The following is a 20,869-nucleotide window of genomic DNA, read 5'->3' on the forward strand; positions in this document are numbered from 1 at the left end:
TTGGAGGCACAAAGCAGCATCAACCGATTTGCACATACCAAACAACAGATGACATCAACATAGATTAACATTATTCCATTATCAACCAGACTACAACAGTTAAAAAATTCACAATGACAACATGAACTCACAATCTTTCTCCATTCAATACCGGTACATATCTGCACTGAATATGCATGTGGTATGTCACAGTAACATTGCATTAATTGGTAGAATAGACAAGAAAACAAAAATTTATCCTGATAAATTGCTATAAGAATAGATAGATAGACTTGAAGCCCTTGTATGAAATAGGAATCACACAATTCACTGAGGAGGGAGAGGAGAGGGAGAGAGAGAAAGAGAGAGAGAGAGAGAGAATGCTGAAGAAAAAAAAAGTATTATGAGAGGAAAAAGAATTGAAAAGATGATATGAAACAGAGGGAGAAACAAAGCTGCTTACGGATGAAGTTGGAGTGTAGCTCCCCGTGGAGCCTAGTCGGCTCCCTGTCCCGGACCCAGTCGTGGACCCATACCTGGATCCACTTCCTGGAGTGTACGAGGAGGATCCTGAGCTCCCTGAGCCATAGCGGCCATAGCCTCCGTACGACATGATCGTAGCGATCACTTGGCAAGAACAAGCTTAATCCAATAATGGGCAAGTATCACAAACGTGATGCGTGAAGTTATTCCTCACAAATGGCACTTAGTTATCCACGAAGCTTCCAAAAACTGAATGTTTATATTCCATAAATGCTGTCTCTGGAGAATCAGTTTGGTTTATTCCACAAATATAGAACCGTTCTGTAATAGTCAGAATATCATACTGGACTTTGAGAAAGGAAGATTGGTATCCTGTATCGTCTACAAATCACAGTTGACGCAATTGAGACCCTAATCCAAAACTGTGTCGCTAGTCCCACAGGTAGAGATCCGTTGAGGGTTGGAATGAATTCTTGGCCGGATCAAGTTCAGTGTTTACAGCTTAGCTCCTGGACTACAAACAAAATTTATGTGTAAAATACACGACCAAGGACGAAGGTCGAAGGAATCATTCCAAACTATCCCATGGACAGCTAGCAAATGATTCCAGTTGATATCTTTCAAGTCTCCCTAGCCTAACAGAAGCAGGCACAAGTAATGAACCATTGACCCGAACCTATCAAAGGCTAGACTGTCCAAAACCGGCTCTACCTCCAGAGGCTACGAGCAATACAATCTTTTTTTCTTCACTGTCTCTGAGAAATGAACTGCTTCGAGAAAAGAATTCTCGGCTGTCAATAACGATTTTACCACAAGCTGTGCGCATGGGGTTTGCAGAGAGTTACTGCCACAATTAGAAAAGGATCCGAGCGAGCACTCTAAAAGAAACATTGGGAGGAAACGTGAGGTTGCCGCTCAAACGACATCAATTTCCTGTGCACGTGGTACTTCCAGGCAAGTCAAATCCACATGAACGTGCCTTGATTGGCGTAATGACAGGTTTCAATATGCCCTTCTTGAATATGAAATATTAAAGAGTGTAGAGCAATTAATGCGATAATTGGTGCCTCAAGTTCTACACCTGGCATGGAGCAGGGTGTCTTGTGACTGTAACTGAGTGATAGGCATAATGACAGATATTCTTACAAAGTTCTACTAAAAAACCAAGCAGTTTAGGTGCAGTCACACTAACCACTGCCTGGTACCTTAATTCCTAAACCTAAGTAGAGAACAGATTGTCTTAGTCTAAGTAAGTGATTGGCATGATAGCAGTTTAAATAACTTTCCAAATATAACCAAGCTGCTTGGGTTCAGTCACATTGACCACTGGTGCCTACTTTCCCACACCTGGGTAACGAACTGAATGTCTTGCAAGATTAAGTTAGTGATTGGCATAATAATAACACCTTCTAATAGCCTTCAGCAGTAAATCCAAACTGCTCGTTTGCAGTCACAGCAACGAGCAGGTTGGTACATCAAGTTCATACACCTTGGTACAGAACATAAGGTATCTTCCACTTTTACAAGAGTGACTGGTGAGATGACAACTTCTTATTACCTTCCACAAATAGAACAAAGTTTATGGTTTTGTCGCAGCAATCGTTTGTCCACAAATCCTTCATCATATACAATTGGTTAAACATGGAGACGTTCAATCAACAAACTTCCTCCCTTGTCGAAAGCTCCAGGGGTTAAGAACTGACCTACTAATGAAGGGTACAATCCAAGTGATTGCTACATGTTGGTAAACATTGGTGCAAATATTTTCAGACGACACTTCATCAACGACTTCCTGCATGATTGATTGAGAATCAGTTGCTATCCAGAAGAAAAAAAGAATAACTGCTAAACAGGTTCTCATTAAGTTTGTTTAAAAGTTAGATTTTGAATGTTGACAGTGCAAAAAGACTGTGACCTCAGCCTTCCTCTAGAATGGCAATATCGTCCTTGTTTTCACGAAGTGACGGTAGTGAGGAAAATCGTAACGCAAAGTGAATGCAATTTTTTTTCACTTCCGTCACTTCGTGAAAACAGCGACGATATGATTCCTAACAAGAAGAGGAACTGTGTAACTTCCAGGAGAAGTCTTGTGACAATTATTGTGCAGATGCTTTTGGGGATATACTTGAATTAAGATGCATCCAAGCTCTCTTTTGTGATGCCAGCCCATCAAAAGGAATTACAAGTTAACAAAGCAATTAAAAAATAAATTAAAAAATAAAAGATAAAAAAATCCCTAGCTTTGTTCTGTTCGCATAAATGTTCTACTTTCGTACTTTTCACAATTTTGAAATGGTAACAAAAGTAGCTGAATTGTTTATCAACTTGTTTAAGAGTTGTTAAAAAAATACCTGAAGTTTCTAGAGAATGCATCATCTAGTGAGGATAAAAAAAAACTGCATTTCATAAAAGATAAACAAATTTTGTTATGCAATGGTCCAAGAAACCCTGAAGTCATTGATATATCATTGAGTCTAACCATTACGAAGGGACCTCATACCATTAACATTTTTTAACATGCATTTTCAAAAGTTAAATAGTGCCTTAAAGAATCAAATTATCTGCTATTTTTCCCCTGAAACTAATTTACAAAAGCCCCAATGAAAACCATTCACTAAAGTATGCGTAAACAGATACTTTACCAAATAACATGTTGTGTTTAATGCACCAATAAGGCAAACACTGAAGAAGAGACAGGTGAAATAATTATAGGTAATCAAACCCTATATAGCCTTCAAAGTTTTACAGCAATAAGCACAACAGGTCGGACCATGTCTGATAAACAAAATTTGTGTCTTGAAGAAAATTCCCAAGATGCCAGATTTCACCAAAGAGAAGGCAGAGGGGAAATAGAATAAGGCAAATGCAACACAATAGTACAAGACCAGACCCAACCTGTCTATAAAGACTGCAACAGATACACAGGATAGTGTTCACTGGAGACAGGTTATCCTTCTATACAGGTTCTGCATCATATAATTCCTTCTACATGTAGATGAACAATACAAGAGTCTGCATGGTCAAACTTTGTAATGTAAGAAGCATATACTCAAAACCTGTCTATAAGGACCACAGAAGATACACAGGAAAGTGTCCACTGTAGACAGGAGATCTTTCTACACAGGTTCTACTCCTTATATTTCTTTCTACATGTAGATGAACGATACAAGAGACCACAGGGTCAAACTCTGTAGTGTTAGAAGCACACTCAAAACCTGTTCATACAAGCCATTGTGTATGATACAGAAAAATTGGCCAACCTGACACAGGTGACCTTTCTAGACAGGTAACTCTTCAAAGATGGAAAAATTAAGAATACATGTACCACTGGTAAACTGGAGGCATGGACAGAGAGGAGGCCACTACAACACATTTGACGGTAAACAAAGCAATCAAAATTAGATACACCTTAGTCTGAACAGGCTACGAGTCAGTCGGTGAGAGGGAAACCCTTTGATGAATCCAATAGCTGTTGTCACTTGTCATAGTGTACCAGGAAATGAGGATTCCTTGGAGACTCGTTAATGAATCTCGTGTCTGTCTTAGTAATGAGACGTTCGTAAAGGAAACACCAATGAACTTAGTATGAGCAACAATTATCACTACTAATTGCATGAGACAAATAACTAAACGCATCAAACTTTAGCAAAATAACTCTATACACATCATACACATGTAAGAAGTGTGATTCAACTCTGAGGAGTAACAGCTCGACACAGCTTGATGAAACATTTCAAAAAGTAACAATGGTAACCTTTTATGCAAGCTCTTGAAACAAATGAAGAAGAAGAATATCATCCAGAGAATCTCACTTTTCCTGTCAAAATCCAAATGATACTACAGAGAACCATAGAGAGCATTACACAGTTCAGCACAACTGAAGAATAACACTGAAGCACAAATCTCAACCTGGATTAATTAGTGTCGCAACCATTTAGCACACAGACGTAACACAGATGCTAATAGAACAGACCCTTGAAAGTGACATATGGATTCCATGAGCGGAATCAATAAAAATCAATGAAGACCTTCATGGAGGGAAAACAAAAGAAATTGATAGAGATATGTATTAAAGCATATGCTCTGAATCCATAAGGCAGTGCAACTTCTCTACCACAGTGCTGTATGAGGTCAGCTCAGGTAGCATCGATGTAACATTAGATCTGTTTACCACAGAGATAGACAATACATGTAAGTGAAGATGTCAGATATAATCCCACACGAGTAGAATGGATGTGATTATCCGAAGGGTTTAGCGTTACCCCAAGGGGGTGTATCCCACTTTCCTAACCCAATCCCAAAGCACGGGTAAACGAGGGTGAGTGCGTACGCCGTCGCTCCTGTGACGGCGTTGGGGATGATTCGCGGCGACAGACGAATGGATTACCTAATCCGGGGATCAACAGATCAAAAGATGGGGGGATTATCCAGGTCGCGAGAGGCATACACATTCGGCAGGGCTTAATCCTTACGTGTAACAAAGACGAAGCCACGACGTGACAGGTTCAAATGTAGCGTGGTGTGGGTGAAGCGCACTGTGACTGAGGCATGAGATGGGATGGGAGTCTTCTACCAGTGCATGGAGATCGCATCCCAGCCAAGGCATGTTAATGGGATGCGAGGGATGATGCGGGAGAAGGGATGGAGGAGAGAGAGGGATGAGAGTCAGATGGGGATGGAATCTCAATCATCTCAGGCTTGGTGGATAGGACCACATTCCACTCACAGCTGGGATTAAAGGACAAGGGTCAGACAGGATTCACAGATTGAGCCATCCTTCATTAAAGGGACCATATCAATCATAAACATAATTGTTTAATTATCTGTAATGTTATTAGAATTATGTATTATTATTGCTGTATGTTTATTTGACGTTGTACCTAGTTTTTTAAGCGCTTTACAAATGAAATTTGTTATTGTTATTATAATCTGTATTTACACTAGAGGAATCCCTTGAGGCAAAATTTGGTCATTTTGTGTATATATTTTTCACAGAAGTTCCAAAAAAAGAAGGAGAGGAATGTAGGATTCATAACATTAGTTTGAGTGCTAAAAAGCAGGAATAAATCCTCCAAAATAGGAATGGTTAGCAGCTATTGGTCTGCATTCGACACAAATTCAAACCAGACAAAATAAATGGATTATAAAGCTCTATCTAAAATAAAGTTTTTGAACGGAAGGAGGTCTAATCTAGTCAACTTTTTCTTTTGTTTTTTTGCCTTTGAACAGAATTACTGGAATAAGGGGCAATATGTGCAACTTTCTTGAAAGATGGATCTCTTTTCTAACTTGAACCAACCAAGGGTCCTATTCTAAAGGAACATTGTCGGAATGCATCACATTACAAGCAATCATTTTTTTTTGTGGGGTTCTCTTTAAAAATTAGACCAACAACACAGTATCACAAGCAATTTGGAAGCCAGGGCGCTGCATAAATTGCTGTATGAAGAACAGCAGGGAAATAAATCAGTCAAAATATGATAGTTCGCAGCCACAGGGTTCATCATGTGCACGAGTTATCATCAGGGCATGAACGCTTTTCTGTTTCTAAACTCACTCAAAACAATCAAGAGTATGAATACAAATACTTTTGGGGTTCTCTTTAAAACAGACCAACAACAGAGTATTGCACCACAAGCAATTTGGAAGCCAGAGCTGCTACATAAATTGATGTTCAAAGAACAGCAGGGAAATAAATCAGGCAAATATGATACTCTGCAGGCACGATGTTTATAATGTGCAAGAGTTATCATCAGGGCACCAACACCTTTCTGTTTCTAAAGTCACTCTATAGGCCTGTCCTCATCAGACCAAAAGTTGCAAAATAACCCGCTATTCTAACTGGCCCGATCTCAAATTAGCCAGGTACATAATTTGCGTCTTCATAAGCCTGCAGTTGCAATTAGCAGGCTACTTGATTGAGAAAATATTGAGAGAAATATTGGTCTTGTTTCCCCACCCTAGCTAGTTTGTGATGAGCGTATTGGTCTGGTGAAGAGTGACGCAATTTCGAGTTCGGGAAAAATATCCAGAGTCTGAAAATAGCGGGTTATTTTGCAACTTCCGTCTGATGAGGACAGGCCTAATGTATATTAAATCTGCATAACGAATGGACAAAGTCTAAAGTCCAATATAGTAGGCTTCTTCTCACAAATGTGTATTTTGCTATTGCAGTATACAAATAATGGTCTTTTGATGATGATTAACAGATTAACATATATGCCAAATTTGCCCTAATCGTGACCTTCTCATTTTTTAATCCAATTTTAAAATATCTGTCGATATCACCATGAAAGATGGCATGTGGCTATCAGTGCGGCAGAAATTGAAGAAAAGCATGGTGAAAATTTCATCTAGCACATAACAGAGTTCTTCTTCTTCTTTTTATTTCTTTTTTATCATATCAGTTAATTACTGAATGTCTTAATTTCATGTTTGCCTATTTGAAATGTGCTATTTGCATTTATTTTATATCCTGCAGCTTTATAAAAGTAAATACAAGATGTATCAGCTTTTAGCTTGACTTTGATTTTTTTTTATCAATGAACCTTGTCAATTCAATTCAATTTAATTCAATTCAATTTGAATTTCCATACAAAAGTGAGAAGACATGTAGAACTCAGGCGAGCAAATCTTTGAATGTTTATTAATAAACCTTTTCAATTCAATTCAATTCAATTCAATTCAATTTCTATTTAATTCAATTTAATTTCAATTTCCATTTCCATACAAGAGTGATAAAAAAAATGTAGAACCCACACGAGCCAATCACAGCATGATGATAAAGAGGTCATCTTGGGTCAACTGATCCCAAACAACCGTGTTGATGATCGCTGCGAGATTTAATGAAACCGTCACTCGTCAAGAGATGCTGGTATATGATACGAGAGGCATCCATGATATACCAGGCATCCATTGGATTGATAACGATAGCTTGTCAACATGAGATGGTGCTAAGGGATGGGGGTGAGGGTATCTAGTATATAAGATCTATGGTATACCTAGGAGATCTTACATACATTGTATATTTATGGGCTATTGATAGAGAGATATCTTTTGGTATACACAATGCATCCAATACGAATAAATTCAAGCAATATGATATGCAAGGCATCCATTGGATTGATAACGATAGCTTGTCAACATGAGATGCTATTGCTAAGGGATAGGGGGGGGGGGTGTCTCTAGTATATAAGATACATGGTATGCCTAGGAAATACATATATCTATGGGTTAATGATAAAGGGATATCTTTTGGTATATACAATGCATCCAATACAAATAAATGCAAGCATTGTGATATACAAGGCATGTAGATATATGCTTATGCAGCGTTTCTCGAAACCGTCATAACTACAAGTTCACCGACATGCCATTGAAATGCGTGTATTAAGTTTAACACACGTTTCAATGGGATGTCGGTGAACTTGTAGTTATGACGGTTTCGAGAAATGCTGCCCTGATTAACAAAAGCCATCTTATAAAGACAGATGCTAGTGTCATGATACACACTCCATCCTGTGATTTACAATGCATCCTTTTGCCTGCTCCTTGATACATATGAGGCATCCCCACATTTACGATGCATCCAAGAATGATTGATGATATGTAAGGCATCCCTCTCTCTCTATATATACAAATGTGTGAAATACGATGTTGCATTCACATGGCCAGATATTCATGAAGGACCAGAATACTGCAATTTTATCAAATGAGAATAGGGCCCATGCCTGTGTAACACTAACGGCAGGACGTGATAGTTATCCAAACAGGGACATCTAAACATATGTTCAATATCCATGTATATAAACATACATTGGAGATAAAAAAAATCATCCCTAAACCTCCTTCCAAAGAATACATTCATTAAAGATAAAACCATTCAAAACTTATGCTTTCCAAAGAAAGAGGAATCCAGAACAAGGAAGGTCATGCATTTAAATTGAAATGTTGTCTTCTATGAGTTCCTGTACTGCATCTGTTTTCATGTTCCCAAGGATGATTCGCTAGTCCCTCTCCACTCATAGCAGATGTTATCAAATAGCAACACAATCAAATGTTCAATGTTTTCTTCCTTTGTGCACATTCTCAACTAAAGAAATAATCAGAAGTGCTGTTGTGAAAACAGAGATACATGTAAAAAGAAAGGCATCAACCTCTGCTGAAAGATCAAAACAAATTAGACTTCTATCACAATCTGTAGCTCCAATGTAAAAATACACTGTAGTCCCACATGTAGAGATTCCGAGCAGTACTCTATGGCGTTAACAAGTTTTCTGCAGACTCCCACATTTTCTACCTTATTCCATCACACACAATCAAATATTCAATGTTTTCTTCCTTTGTGCACATTCTCAACTAAAGAAATAAAAGAGGAGCATTGTTGTGAGAACAGACATTCATGTAAAGAAAGGAATATTTCTGTGCTGAAAGATCAAAACAATTAAGACTTCAATCACAATCTCTAGCTTCCATTCATGAAAATACACTGTAGTCCCATGCATAGAAATCCCAATTAGTACTCTATGGCATCCTCAACAAGTGTTCTGCAGACTCCTACATTTTACCTTTTTTCCATCGCAAAATCAAATATTCAATTGTCTTCTTCCTTTGTGCACATTCTCAACTAAAGAAATAAACAGAAGCACTGTTATGAGAACAGAGATACATGAAAAGGACAAGGAATCGTCCTCTGCTGAAAGATCAAAACAAATTAGACTTCAATCACAATCCTGTAGCTCCAATGTAAAAAAAAATACACTGTAGTCCCATGCATAGAGATTCGGAGCAGTTGCCAGTACTAGATTACATCCTCAACAAGTTTTCTACAGACTCCCACATTCTCTACTACATGCCACCATAAATCAGCTGATGTAAAACTATATCGGTGTGACAGAAACCCTACTCCAGAGTCCAGACACAACAAACCACAAACCACAATCCCTTGAAGCCCATTAATACCAGATCCCCTTTGCTCCACTAATCATACGAGATATGTTCAATCATTAAAGTTTACCCAGCTGCAAATGACCTGCATCTCCTTCACAATACCTCCTCATGAATGACATGGAACGGCCCAATCTGGTTTCCAACAAAAGCAATCGTTTCTATTGACTTCACAAACATGTGTTAAAAGGATTAACCAGATTTGGGCATGTTCTACACAAACACTCATTGTGCAATCCAAATTCAGGGCGACATTTCTCTCTGCTATTTGTCTACTCCAGGCATATTTTCCCTGGACAATCTTGTCAGCTTTCAGATGTCTTCATTTAAAGTCTCTCCTGCATCCAACGAATACAGTTAAAAATCCTCTTGAGGAATTCCGGCACAGGTGCTGAACTCGAACATACCGCAGGGGTATGGATCGCGATACATCCGCCGGCAAACGTGTGAAAAAACAGGATTTTTGAATAGCAGCAGTGTCGATCCCACCACGCACTCTCTCTCGCACACACAATAAATATCACTTTGATTATTATGCAGCCTATTCATGAAGTGCGAAGCAGCAAAGGACCCCCAGGATATTATGTGCATGCAGTGGTGTCAGAAGCAGGTGATCGTGATTGTTGAGAGAGAAGGGAAAGGAGAGAGAGAGAGAGGAAGCAAGAAAAGTAGAAAGGAAGAGAAAGAACTGATACATGAGCAGTGCTGCAATGTAATTTCATATGTCAGGAAAAAGTCATTCTATATCATTCATAAATCAGCTAAAGAGAGAGAGAGGGTACAAATAGAGGGAGAGGGAGACAGAGAGAGATAGACAGATGAATAGATGGACAGGAGAGACAGACGGACAGATAGAGAGACGGACAGATAGAGAGACAGAGAAAGCAAGAGATAGAGACAGAGAAGATCTTTATATATGATGAGGGAGAAAGAGAGGCAGACAGACAGAGAGAGAGAGACAGAGAGAGAGAGAGAGAGAGAGAGAGATAGAGACAGAGAAAGAGACAGAGGGTAAAATAGCCCAACACTGTTAGCTCTACAGATCATGATCCTTGCGATCACAATACATGAACAATAGTTCACAATGGGTAATATTAACAGCAATCACAGCTCTCTATTATCCTCTCCCAGACAGGTCGCACACAAGACCTAATCAAGTGTGACAGCACACTAGGTACCGTATATCATATACTGTCTCTCTATCCCCCCTCTCTCTCTCTCTCTCTTTCTCTCTACTCCCCCCCCCCCCCTTCTTCAAAGGGGACTGGAGAAGATGGAGTGTGCGTTAGTGCGAATTACATTTCTCTTCATCACCTCCTTGTTTTAATACCGTCCTGCTAATCATTTTATCATCCTCTCTCTCCCTCTCCGTACATCTCCTCTGCCTCTCCTTCCCCTCTCTCCTCTCCCCCTCTCATTCTTTCTCTCTCTCTCTCTCTCTACTCTCCCTCCCGCCCTCTTTCCATTGCACAGTATTCCAATTTCCATTGCTATATGAAAAACGATGAATTTCTAACATAAAATCATCCCCAATGAACACCTTCAAGACACGCTTACTATAACAATAAAAATAAATACTCCTATCCATTCCTTCCTAAATTACCAATGAGATATCAATCACCACAGAAAATATGGCACTACAATAATGTTAACATTTCATTTGATTTCGCAACATGGCCTAATAAAATACATTTTGTTATCATGATACATTTTGCACCATCCATCATGCTAGATTTACAATTTGATCCTATTTCTATTGCCATTCCCAGTCCGTAAATCATTACCTCTGTATTTGATCTGTGCTTAAAGATAAAGACCAGTTTTGGAAACGCCCCCTCTCAAAAAATGAAACGGAAGCTCTTATTACCAATCATGTGAAGGATATGTCTGGTAAATTATTATATCTATTTGGACCTGATAGATATCGCGCACGTGTCGCGTAGTGCCATATACATCTTTCTGTGCACAGTGCTTGTAACTTTACCAAGAATGGGCCAAATTTCTTATCATTTTGATGATTCCAGAGTCTTGCAGTACACACCAATACTTATATGCTAGATGATCAACCTTTTCTGATCGATTCCAAAACGTTTCTTTCGCAATGCAATCGCATGGCCAGAACTGGTCTTTAACTTTAAAGGTTGGCATACATCTATCCTAATAGAATCAATTTCTTCATGTGAATGAAAAAGGAATACTGCGGATCATTGAGCATTGGGCAATAACATGTCAGTTTGGAAAAAAATGATATGAATGAAATCTTCACATTTAACCGTTTCGCATCAATTATTCCACATTTTGCAGTTTGGTTCAATAACTTCTGATTCAAAGCCCTCAAAAATATACCAGATAAATGTGTACAAAGGGCAACAATTTCTGCACATACTGCATCCATTTTTGTTTCATGACTATATTGCATTTGATGCTAGGTATTTAAAAAGGACAATAGCTTTTAAAACCCTCAAATTGGCAACACTTGAGAGATTCAATCTTTGTTTTTCAATAAAAACTAGCCATTTAAAAAACACTTTGACATTCTCGCTCTTGTATATTGTTATCAGACACATTGTATTTTATTCTATCATCGTAGCGATAACAGAAATACATATTGTTGCCAATTTGAAGAATAATATTTGATTAATTTAGCCCTTAAAAAAATGGTGTCCTCCAAGGGTCAAGGCAGCAGGTCAAAGCAGACTACACCATAAATGCACTCTGCATATACTTGCAGCACTATAAAGAGTCTTCCACATATGCCGCACTAAGTTTTTTTTTATGATGACATAAAATGTAATTCACTTCACATTTCCTCATCTTATAAAACAGATCGGTGAATACCTGTAGGATCTTTGCTGCAAGCAGTGGCCATTCATTTACATGTAATTGAAAAAACCTGAAGTATTTTATAGCGGCAGTTTACCACACAAAGCTGAATGAGCCTTAATCAAATAATAAAACTCACGATCTTGTTAATTAATTTTTTTTCAGAGACAAGAAAAAGTGGGAACTGTTTAAAAACCCTTAAGCACAATGTTTCGATTCAATATTTCACGAAGTGCTAAATTGAATAATTGGTCCTTATAAAAAATATTGAAATGAAGCTGAAAAATAGAAACATAACGTTAATGAAAGTATCTGACTACAGACTTTAAAAAGCTTCACTAAAATCAATGACAATGAACAGGGCTGGGTTATTAGCAGTATACACTCCACTAACATCAGTATGAATGGATGGGACTGTGTTAGAAGTGCACAGACTACTGACATCAATCAGAATAGATGGGACAAGCTCGGCTGTGCCCAACTATTTAATATCAACAAGAATTGATGGGACTTGGGTAGGAAGTGTAGCGACTGCGCTAACGCCAAGACAAATAGATGAGACTGGGTTTAACAAGAGCAGACTACCAAGGAAATGACCTATAAGATTGCAAGGAATGCAGTCGGGAGGTATGTCAGGAATGTTGGACTTGGAGAGGGGGAGGGGCAAGTTGGAGTAGCCGATGGGGGGTCGCTGGGAGATAGGACAGGACGAGCATGTTACTATTCATGAGAATGTACGTCATGTTGGCCTCGTATCTATTCTGTGTATTGTGAGGTGCGAACTGTTACAAGTCGGTAAATGCCAAGTTTACAAGACTGAATTGCATCATCTCCTCCTTGATATCCATTCTGTCTGCAGGTTTGTCTACCCCCCCCCCCCCCTACCCGACCACTGAAATGACAGTATTACAATTGAATGTACAAGAGCCTTTAAATGATGCTTCATTTTCATCATTCTAACAAAACATGATTCTGCATTATCCAAAGTTTTATTCAAAACTTATATGAAACATACAAACATAATTGTTTGCATATTTTCAAAATCATGTCCGGGTATGAAGAGCAAAGGACAATGCATTGCAATGTACTTCTATGACTGGTCTACATGCTATTCTGTCAATTCATGCTTTTTGCTGACATAGACCTCAAAAATAGAAATGGTTATGTATACCTCTTTATGAACTGCTTTTATTTTCAAATTTCCTTCATTCCCCCTTCCTGGTTTTCACAGCATTAAACAAAATCTGTCATTCATAAGAGTTGTTTTTAACTTGCACTCATAGAAACACATTTCCTGACAGTGATTTTTATGTAATCTATTGCTCTCTTTACTGAACCTCTACATAAGTTTGAAAAGCACTCCATTAACAGCTTTCAAGAGGTAAAATGTCTCTTTATATGGAGGGGGGGGGGGGGTTTACACTGGTAAGAAGTGTAAACATTTCGTCTCTGATGTGAACACTGTTTTCAATCAAGATATTTGGGAGACGAGTAGCAGACCTTAAGGCATTGCGCTGTCAATTGAATCAACAAAAACAAAATATCATATCACACTGCCCTGTTATTCTAAGGCCAGCATGAATAAACAGCACTTTAAAGTTCCCCTTTCTGTAACCAAACACTCAAGAGTTTCTCTAGAATTACTACCATGGCTTGGCCATGACTGAGGTGCATTTAAAGAGAAGGTTGCGTTCTTGGTATAAGAGAAAAACAATTTGTAAGTTTACTCTCAGTTTCTCCAGAATTAATTTACACCTAGGTCATGACTGGGCTACATTTAAAGAGAAGGCTGCATTCTCGGTATAAGAGAAAAACAATTTGTGAGTTTACTCTCAGTTTCTCTAGAATTACTTTATGCCTCGGTCATGACTGAGCTGCATTTAAAGAGAAGGCTACCTTTTGGTATAAGAGAAAAACAATTTGTAAGTTTACTCTCAGTTTCTCTAGAATTGCTCTATGCCTAGGTCATGACTGGGCTGCATTTAAAGAGAAGGCTGCATTCCTGGTATAAGAGAAAAACAATTTGTAAGTTTACTCTCAGTTTCTCTAGAATTGCTCTATGCCTTGGTCATTGCTGGGCTACACTCAAAGAGAAGGCTAAGTTCTTGGTGAAGGTGAAAAATGACTTTTTTGTGTGTTCCTTTTATGTGGATGCATATTACAGAAGTAATGTCTGATGTTAATAAACTCTTCTAATGCCTTTATATTGGAAATATGGTTGGAAATATGACTGACTTAATATACAACATTAGGACCAAATTGTGATATGTTATCTTAGTTACATACAACCATATCTGTGTTAGGTCTTTTTTATTGTATGTGTGATTTTAGCAAGACTTTAACAGTTTGTTATAGAGTCTGAAAACACTGGCATCCCTGAAATTAATTTGAATCCTAAGAATGACAAATTAAATATATTTTCTTCTCCTTCTCATGCATGCCAACTCCTCCCATCAATTAAACATTCGACCCTGGAACACCATCTGAGGAACCTGCATAGTTCTCTGATGACATCATCAGTCACTATACAGGCCTTAAATTTCGTCATTTTTAGGGCAAGGCCAGTTTGGCCTCGAGTACCTCATATTTTTAAGGGCACCAAGGCCAAAATATTTTTACAAAAAGGGCATCGAGGCCAAAATATTTTACAAAAAGGGCATCGAGTATGAGGCCAAAAAAATTGATTCTATTTTTGTTAGATGTCGTGTGTATTTTATGAAACTTGTGCAGGATCAATTTCCCATGACTTTTAGCACCAGCTTCTTCACAGAATGTATAGAGGTCTACGGTACATACAAACAAGCTGGCGCGTAGCCACGGGGGGCACATGCCCCCCCTAAAATTTCCAGGATCGGTTGAAATTTTGTAGACCCCTTTTTTTGACCTCGATCGATTACATGTATGTGCCCCCCCAAACACCAAACTCTGGCTACGCGCCTGCAAACAAGGCGGCGGCCCGCAAGCCTTAGATTTAGCAGCCAGGAGCAAGGGGCAATTTTTTTTTTAAGTTGCCCTTTGCCACGGGAATTTACCAGAGCAAGGGCAATTTTCCAAAAACAGATAGGCCGCTTATCTAATCATAAGTTCAAAGAGAGTCTACGAATGTTAATTTCATAATGTGAATAGATCGAACGATCAATTTAATAACTTTTTAATCTTAACAATATGAACAGGAAAGATTGATTAAGAACGTCAAACTTGCACATTAAACAGTATTTTAAAGTAACTAAAAATATTGATGAGCAAATGAATAAATAAATTGTCAATTTCACAAACATCGAAAGTCAGAAGGACTTAATTGGCAAGTTTACCGGGCCGGGTATTCCAAATCAAAATCGCACCTCACACACAAACCTTCCGCCACTCTCTCGGTAGTAGGAGCAAATTTGAAGAAATTATCTTTTTAACTGTTGTATAGAAAGGTCTACATAGGCCTAACTAATGAAATAAGATGTAAAAATGTCCTTATAGACATTCGACAGCTGAAAGTGACACGCTCAGCTCAGTTGCGTAACGTGCATTCACGAAACCAAAATCGTTCCTCGTACACACACTCTCGCCACTTTTGGTGGGAAGCTGTCGGGCTGGAAGTTTGCCAGCGAAACCGATGCACCCTCGGAATTTTACCGGGACTCGAAACGTTCGTCTTGCGAAGCTGGCGGGGTAGCTTTTTGAAGCGAGGTCGGCTGGTGGCAAAATGAGAGTAACTACGATCGAGAACATCGTAGGTGTTCTTAACTTATTAATAAGATAATTCTAAATTCTATTTGAGATAAAATAATAAACTAGGCCTACAAACAAACCTCGACAGATCTCTAATGACTATTTGAATGCTTGTTTATTTCTCCATTTGACGATTTGTTTTCTTGATCCTGGCCTTACGTGCGTGCGTCAACAGCATGCACCATATGCACATCATGCGATCGCATAATATGAACGTACGTACGTACGTGCGCTAGCGCATTGCCTATATAATAACAAAGGGCGCATTTTCACGGCACTTGCGCCTTATTAAAGCACTAAATACGAAGCTAGAAGAGAGCTCGTGGGCGGCAAACTGTTCGTGATTCGTGTATTTTTACTGTTCTAATAATTTATGGGCGCATTTTCACGGAAAACACTTGCGCCTTGCCGTCTAGTTTTAGATGATTATGGGCGCAATTGGTGGTTTTATGTGCGCAAATTTAAAATAAAAAGGGCACGTCCAGTTGGAAAAAAAGGCACGTCGGCCAGTTTGAAAAAAAGGGCACGGCCTTTTTGGCCGTGAATATATCTTTTTTTGGGAGGGCACCGCGGCCAGTCATAGGGGCATCGACGGCCTGGCCGTCGATGGCCGTCGATTAATTTAAGGCCTGACTATAGCAACCAATGTCATCCATCTAATAATGAATAATAATAGGTCCATTTATATAGCGCAGCTACTATTTGAATATACTCTATGTGAATTAATAGTATTATATTATTACCCCGGCTGTAACTGAGCCACTATAATAAGGTGTTAAAGTATTCAAGGAATTTCTTCCTATTAAGTTCCTACCAGTACCTATTCACTTCACTTGGGTGAAAAGTGGCAAATATAGATTAATGTCTTGCCCATAGGACATTAATGCGGATGCAGGACTCAAACCCTGAACTCTTTGATCCACAGTCTGGTGCCGTATCCACTGGAATAAGACACCTCTAATAATTCAATCTAATCTAATCTAATCTAATCCCTGATGTACAGGGATTTGATTACCCCAAATGATGCGTTCTCCTCTCCAGTCAGAGGACATTAATGCCGAAGCGGGACTCTAGCTACGAACTCTGTGATCCATGTTCTGGTGCTGTAGACACTGGATAAAGACACCTCTATTAATCTTATCTTATCTTATCTAATCTAATCCCTGATTTACAGGGTTTTGATCACCCTAAGTAATGCGATCTGCTCCAGTCAAACCAATTGGAGATTGCTCTTGGATGACCTTTGTTTGAAACACACATTACACTATCTCCTAAAAATCATTGTTCCATATTAGCTGATAAAAGTGCAACTGAATATACAGCTACTACACCAAAGAAACATACTGATAGACATACAATTCATTAATCTTTATTATAGGTATGTCACTTCACCACCTTAGTTCATTAAACAAACAAATAACCTTCTGTATTCGAAATGTCTTCTACAGATCATCGTCCATTATCAATGGAAAGTTGGAAACAAGCAAGAAGGTATGTCATGACTGTAGCATTCAATGGCTTCTATTCTCTGGGAGAACTGGAGCATAGCGACTGTGTACACAGTGCACATGGCTCAGCCTTGTAATAGTCACGTTTTAGTCCTAATGATATATAATATGACATATTTAATATGAATAGTTGGAGTTTGCGTAAACTGGCAAGAATGTGGTGATATCAGTCGACAGGTATCCTTCTCACAGAACTTCTAGAAGATCCTCTCTAAAAAAAAAATCTATACTTTCAGATAAGCTAGAGATGTCAAATGAGCAGTAAGAAAGACCAGAGGCACGACAGCAGCACAAATCCAGAAGTTTGCCTACCTTATCTGTGAACGTCTCGGCCAGTCCAAAATTGGTCTTTTCAGCCATCAGAGAACACACAGGAGACCCCAAAACCAACTGTAGAAGTAGCTCAACATCCTCGAAATTGAGGAGTCAACCATCGAACAAACACTCAAATATACATGTCGATACGTGCAATAAATTAATGTAATATAGAGTCTAAGGTCTCAAAGGATAATGGAGTTGAGGAATTAACATATTGATTCAATACTTCTTCTTCTTTCGTGTCCATCATCTCAACTCAAATGTTCTGCCAGGCTCTTGCATACTGACGAGCCTTCTTATTTGCTGCCACTACATGTAGGTCTTCCAGGCAGCATTACTTATTTATTACTAATCAACAGTGAATGAACATTTTCAAAGACATAAATCCGACATAAAATCTGTTTTATGGCATACTTGCAGTGACTTGAAATCTATTTTGTTGACATAAGTCACCCTTTTGAGAACATCGTTCACATCGCATACAAACAATCATCTAATCACATTCATCACTCAACACAAATCTGAATCTAAATCTGCATTTGAATCACAACAAACATTATTTATCACACATATTCTGAGGGAAAAAAGTCTTGATATATCCGCCGACTGCAACTGCATGAACACTGAAGTATTAGTACGAAAAACATTAATTACAGAGAGCTTTTGATTTCAGAAAGGGAAACAGAATGCGTCTCTCTGTCGTGTGATTTTCGGAATAGTTCTGTGCCAGAATGAGGGTCTGTTCTGTATGCAGGACGAAACGCAGAGGGGTATACGGTACACATGTGAACACCCGGCATGCATATTATTCCCAGAGACTACTTTAGACAGTTGTGAAATTGAAAACGTGAAAAAACTGAATGTCTCTGATTCTGCATTGATTTGCTATTGATGTTAAAGATGTTCATGAGTGGGTAACTAGTCGTTTGTGAAGTAGGCAACTTCGCAACCACTACATAACACTGAGCCAATGGGTATTACATTCCTGTGCATACATTCGTGTGCTGCCCTCTATATGACTATGTAACCATCCTGGATCAAAAGCTCCGTGATTTACTTAAAACTACAGCTAAAAAACTACTAAAGGACATAATATTCAGACAAAACACTCACACATACACAAAACATAAACACAATACTAGCACGAACAGACACAGTACATAAAGAATCAAATACTCATAATATATGACATAAATACACACACACATATTGAGCAGCCCTTCGTTGGATTGTTGTAGAACGGTAAAATTGTGAAGTGTCATGTATTTCAAACCACTTCTGATTTGACGAGCAGAGTGGGACCTCATTATAAAGAACACTGCTGTAAAAAACTCTTTATTTAGCGTCGGTTGAGAATCAAAAGGATGTTAACTCTGTGTTAAAAGCACATGAGCTAGCACCCTTCTGGCTCCAAACAGATGATACTAAAGAAGTTATTATATTATACTGTTTGTGAACCTTGATATATCACGACTATCATGTAACAGTTTCATATAAATTTAGCTGTTTCTTTGAGTGAGGTTCCACTTTGTTCAAAGGTCAATGACCTATTGAGTATGGCACAGCAAAAGTTCACTCACCTTTAATGGATCATCTTCGTCCTCCTCATCCTCGTCTTCATCCTCCTGATCGTCCAATGATGGGATGAGTAGATGATGGAGACCGGTGGAAGGTAGGAATGAGAGATGGAGAGTAGAAGGACAGATGGAAGAGAGAGGAAGATGAAGAGATGGAGAAGACAGTGGAAGTTAGAAATGAGAGATGGAGAGTAGAAGGACAGATGGAGGAGGGAAGAAGAGAAGGGGAGGGAAGGAGATTAAGAGATGGAGAGGAGAGGGAAGAAGATGGAGAGATGGAGAGGAGAGGGAAGAAGATGAAGAGATGGAAAAATGAAATGAAAACAGATCGGAAGGGGGAGGGGGCGAGAAGATGAGAGATGGTGGAAGGTAGATATTATATAGAGAAGAGATGGAATGGAGGAGAGAGATGATGAGAGGGAGAAGGTGAAAGGATCAGAAGGGGAAGATGAGAGAGGTAGAAGGTAGAAATCAGATGGAAAATAGAAAAGGAAAGGATGGAGAACATGGAGGGTACAAATGAGATGAAGCATAGAAGAGAAAAAAAGGTGAGGAATATGAGGAAAGAAGATGAAGAGAAGGAGAGGAAGAAGGTAAGAATATCAGAAAGAAGGAGGAAATGAGACATTGGTGACAGGTAGAAATGAGATGGAGAATAGAAGAGGAAAAGGAAGATGAAGAGGAGAGGGAGAAGAGGAGAGGAGAGAGAGAAGGTAAGAATATCAGATAGAATAAGGAGATGAATAGGTGATAGGTAGGAACGAGATGGATAGAAGAGTCAAAGGAGAAAATCAGAAGTAGACAGGGAGGTCAAATTAGGAAAGGGGAAAGCCAAGGAATACGACACAAGATAAAAAGCAAAAGAAAGAAGGAAGGAAGGATAGGAGATGAGCAGTGGGAGAGAAAGAAAACACAATAATGGTTAATAAACGTCCATATCTTAAGCATGCACATTCAACGTGCAGTGTACAGGATGAAGGTGGACAGTGCATTGGGGTAGACAAGGGCTCTGAGATAGACACTGCAACCAAATGCCATGCTTTTGAATCACATACTATAGCATCCACTTACTGTTACATCCATTACGAAAATGAATTCTTTTACCTGGAATGCTCAGAAAGCAAGTCTTTATATTTAGATATAAATATGTAAGGGACCTGGGTATTTTTCCCGAAATCGTCATAATTACAAGTTCATCAGCATCCCATTGAAACGCGTGTTAATTGTAATACAAGTGTTTCAATGGGTTGTCGGCGAACTTGTAGTTCTGACGGTTCAGTGAAATGCTGCCCTGTAGATAAGTCCTAATGTGTAAATTGGGGTTAAAACTAAACCCTCATGCAATGGCACAATGTTTTTTGTTTTTTCTTCAAATAAAGATCTCCCTGTTTTGGCCAGCAACCAGTTGTACTACTTCATGCAACTATCTACAGAGTTGTACAATTTATCACAAAGAACTGAAATTGGCAACCCAAAAAAGTAAATCTTCTAAGTGAAGGATTTTGAACAAAG

The 20,869-nt window shown here is 38.8% G+C and overlaps 1 protein-coding gene across 4 annotated transcripts in view; it reads right to left on the minus strand.

The window, feature by feature from the left end:
* Positions 1 to 20,869, minus strand: part of LOC591869 (protein phosphatase 1 regulatory subunit 12A) — a 124,241-nt gene that overhangs the window by 22,184 nt on the left and 81,188 nt on the right. For all 4 annotated transcript variants that reach the window (XM_030987818.1, XM_030987817.1, XM_030987820.1 and 1 more), the window contains one exon: positions 19,361 to 19,405. In XM_030987818.1, coding sequence (XP_030843678.1) covers positions 19,361 to 19,405 — 45 coding nt within the window. The remainder of the gene's footprint in view (positions 1 to 19,360; positions 19,406 to 20,869) is intronic.

Source organism: Strongylocentrotus purpuratus, unplaced genomic scaffold (assembly GCF_000002235.5).
Source record: "Strongylocentrotus purpuratus isolate Spur 01 unplaced genomic scaffold, Spur_5.0 spur5_scaffold_17, whole genome shotgun sequence".
NCBI classification, from domain to species: domain Eukaryota; kingdom Metazoa; phylum Echinodermata; class Echinoidea; order Camarodonta; family Strongylocentrotidae; genus Strongylocentrotus; species Strongylocentrotus purpuratus.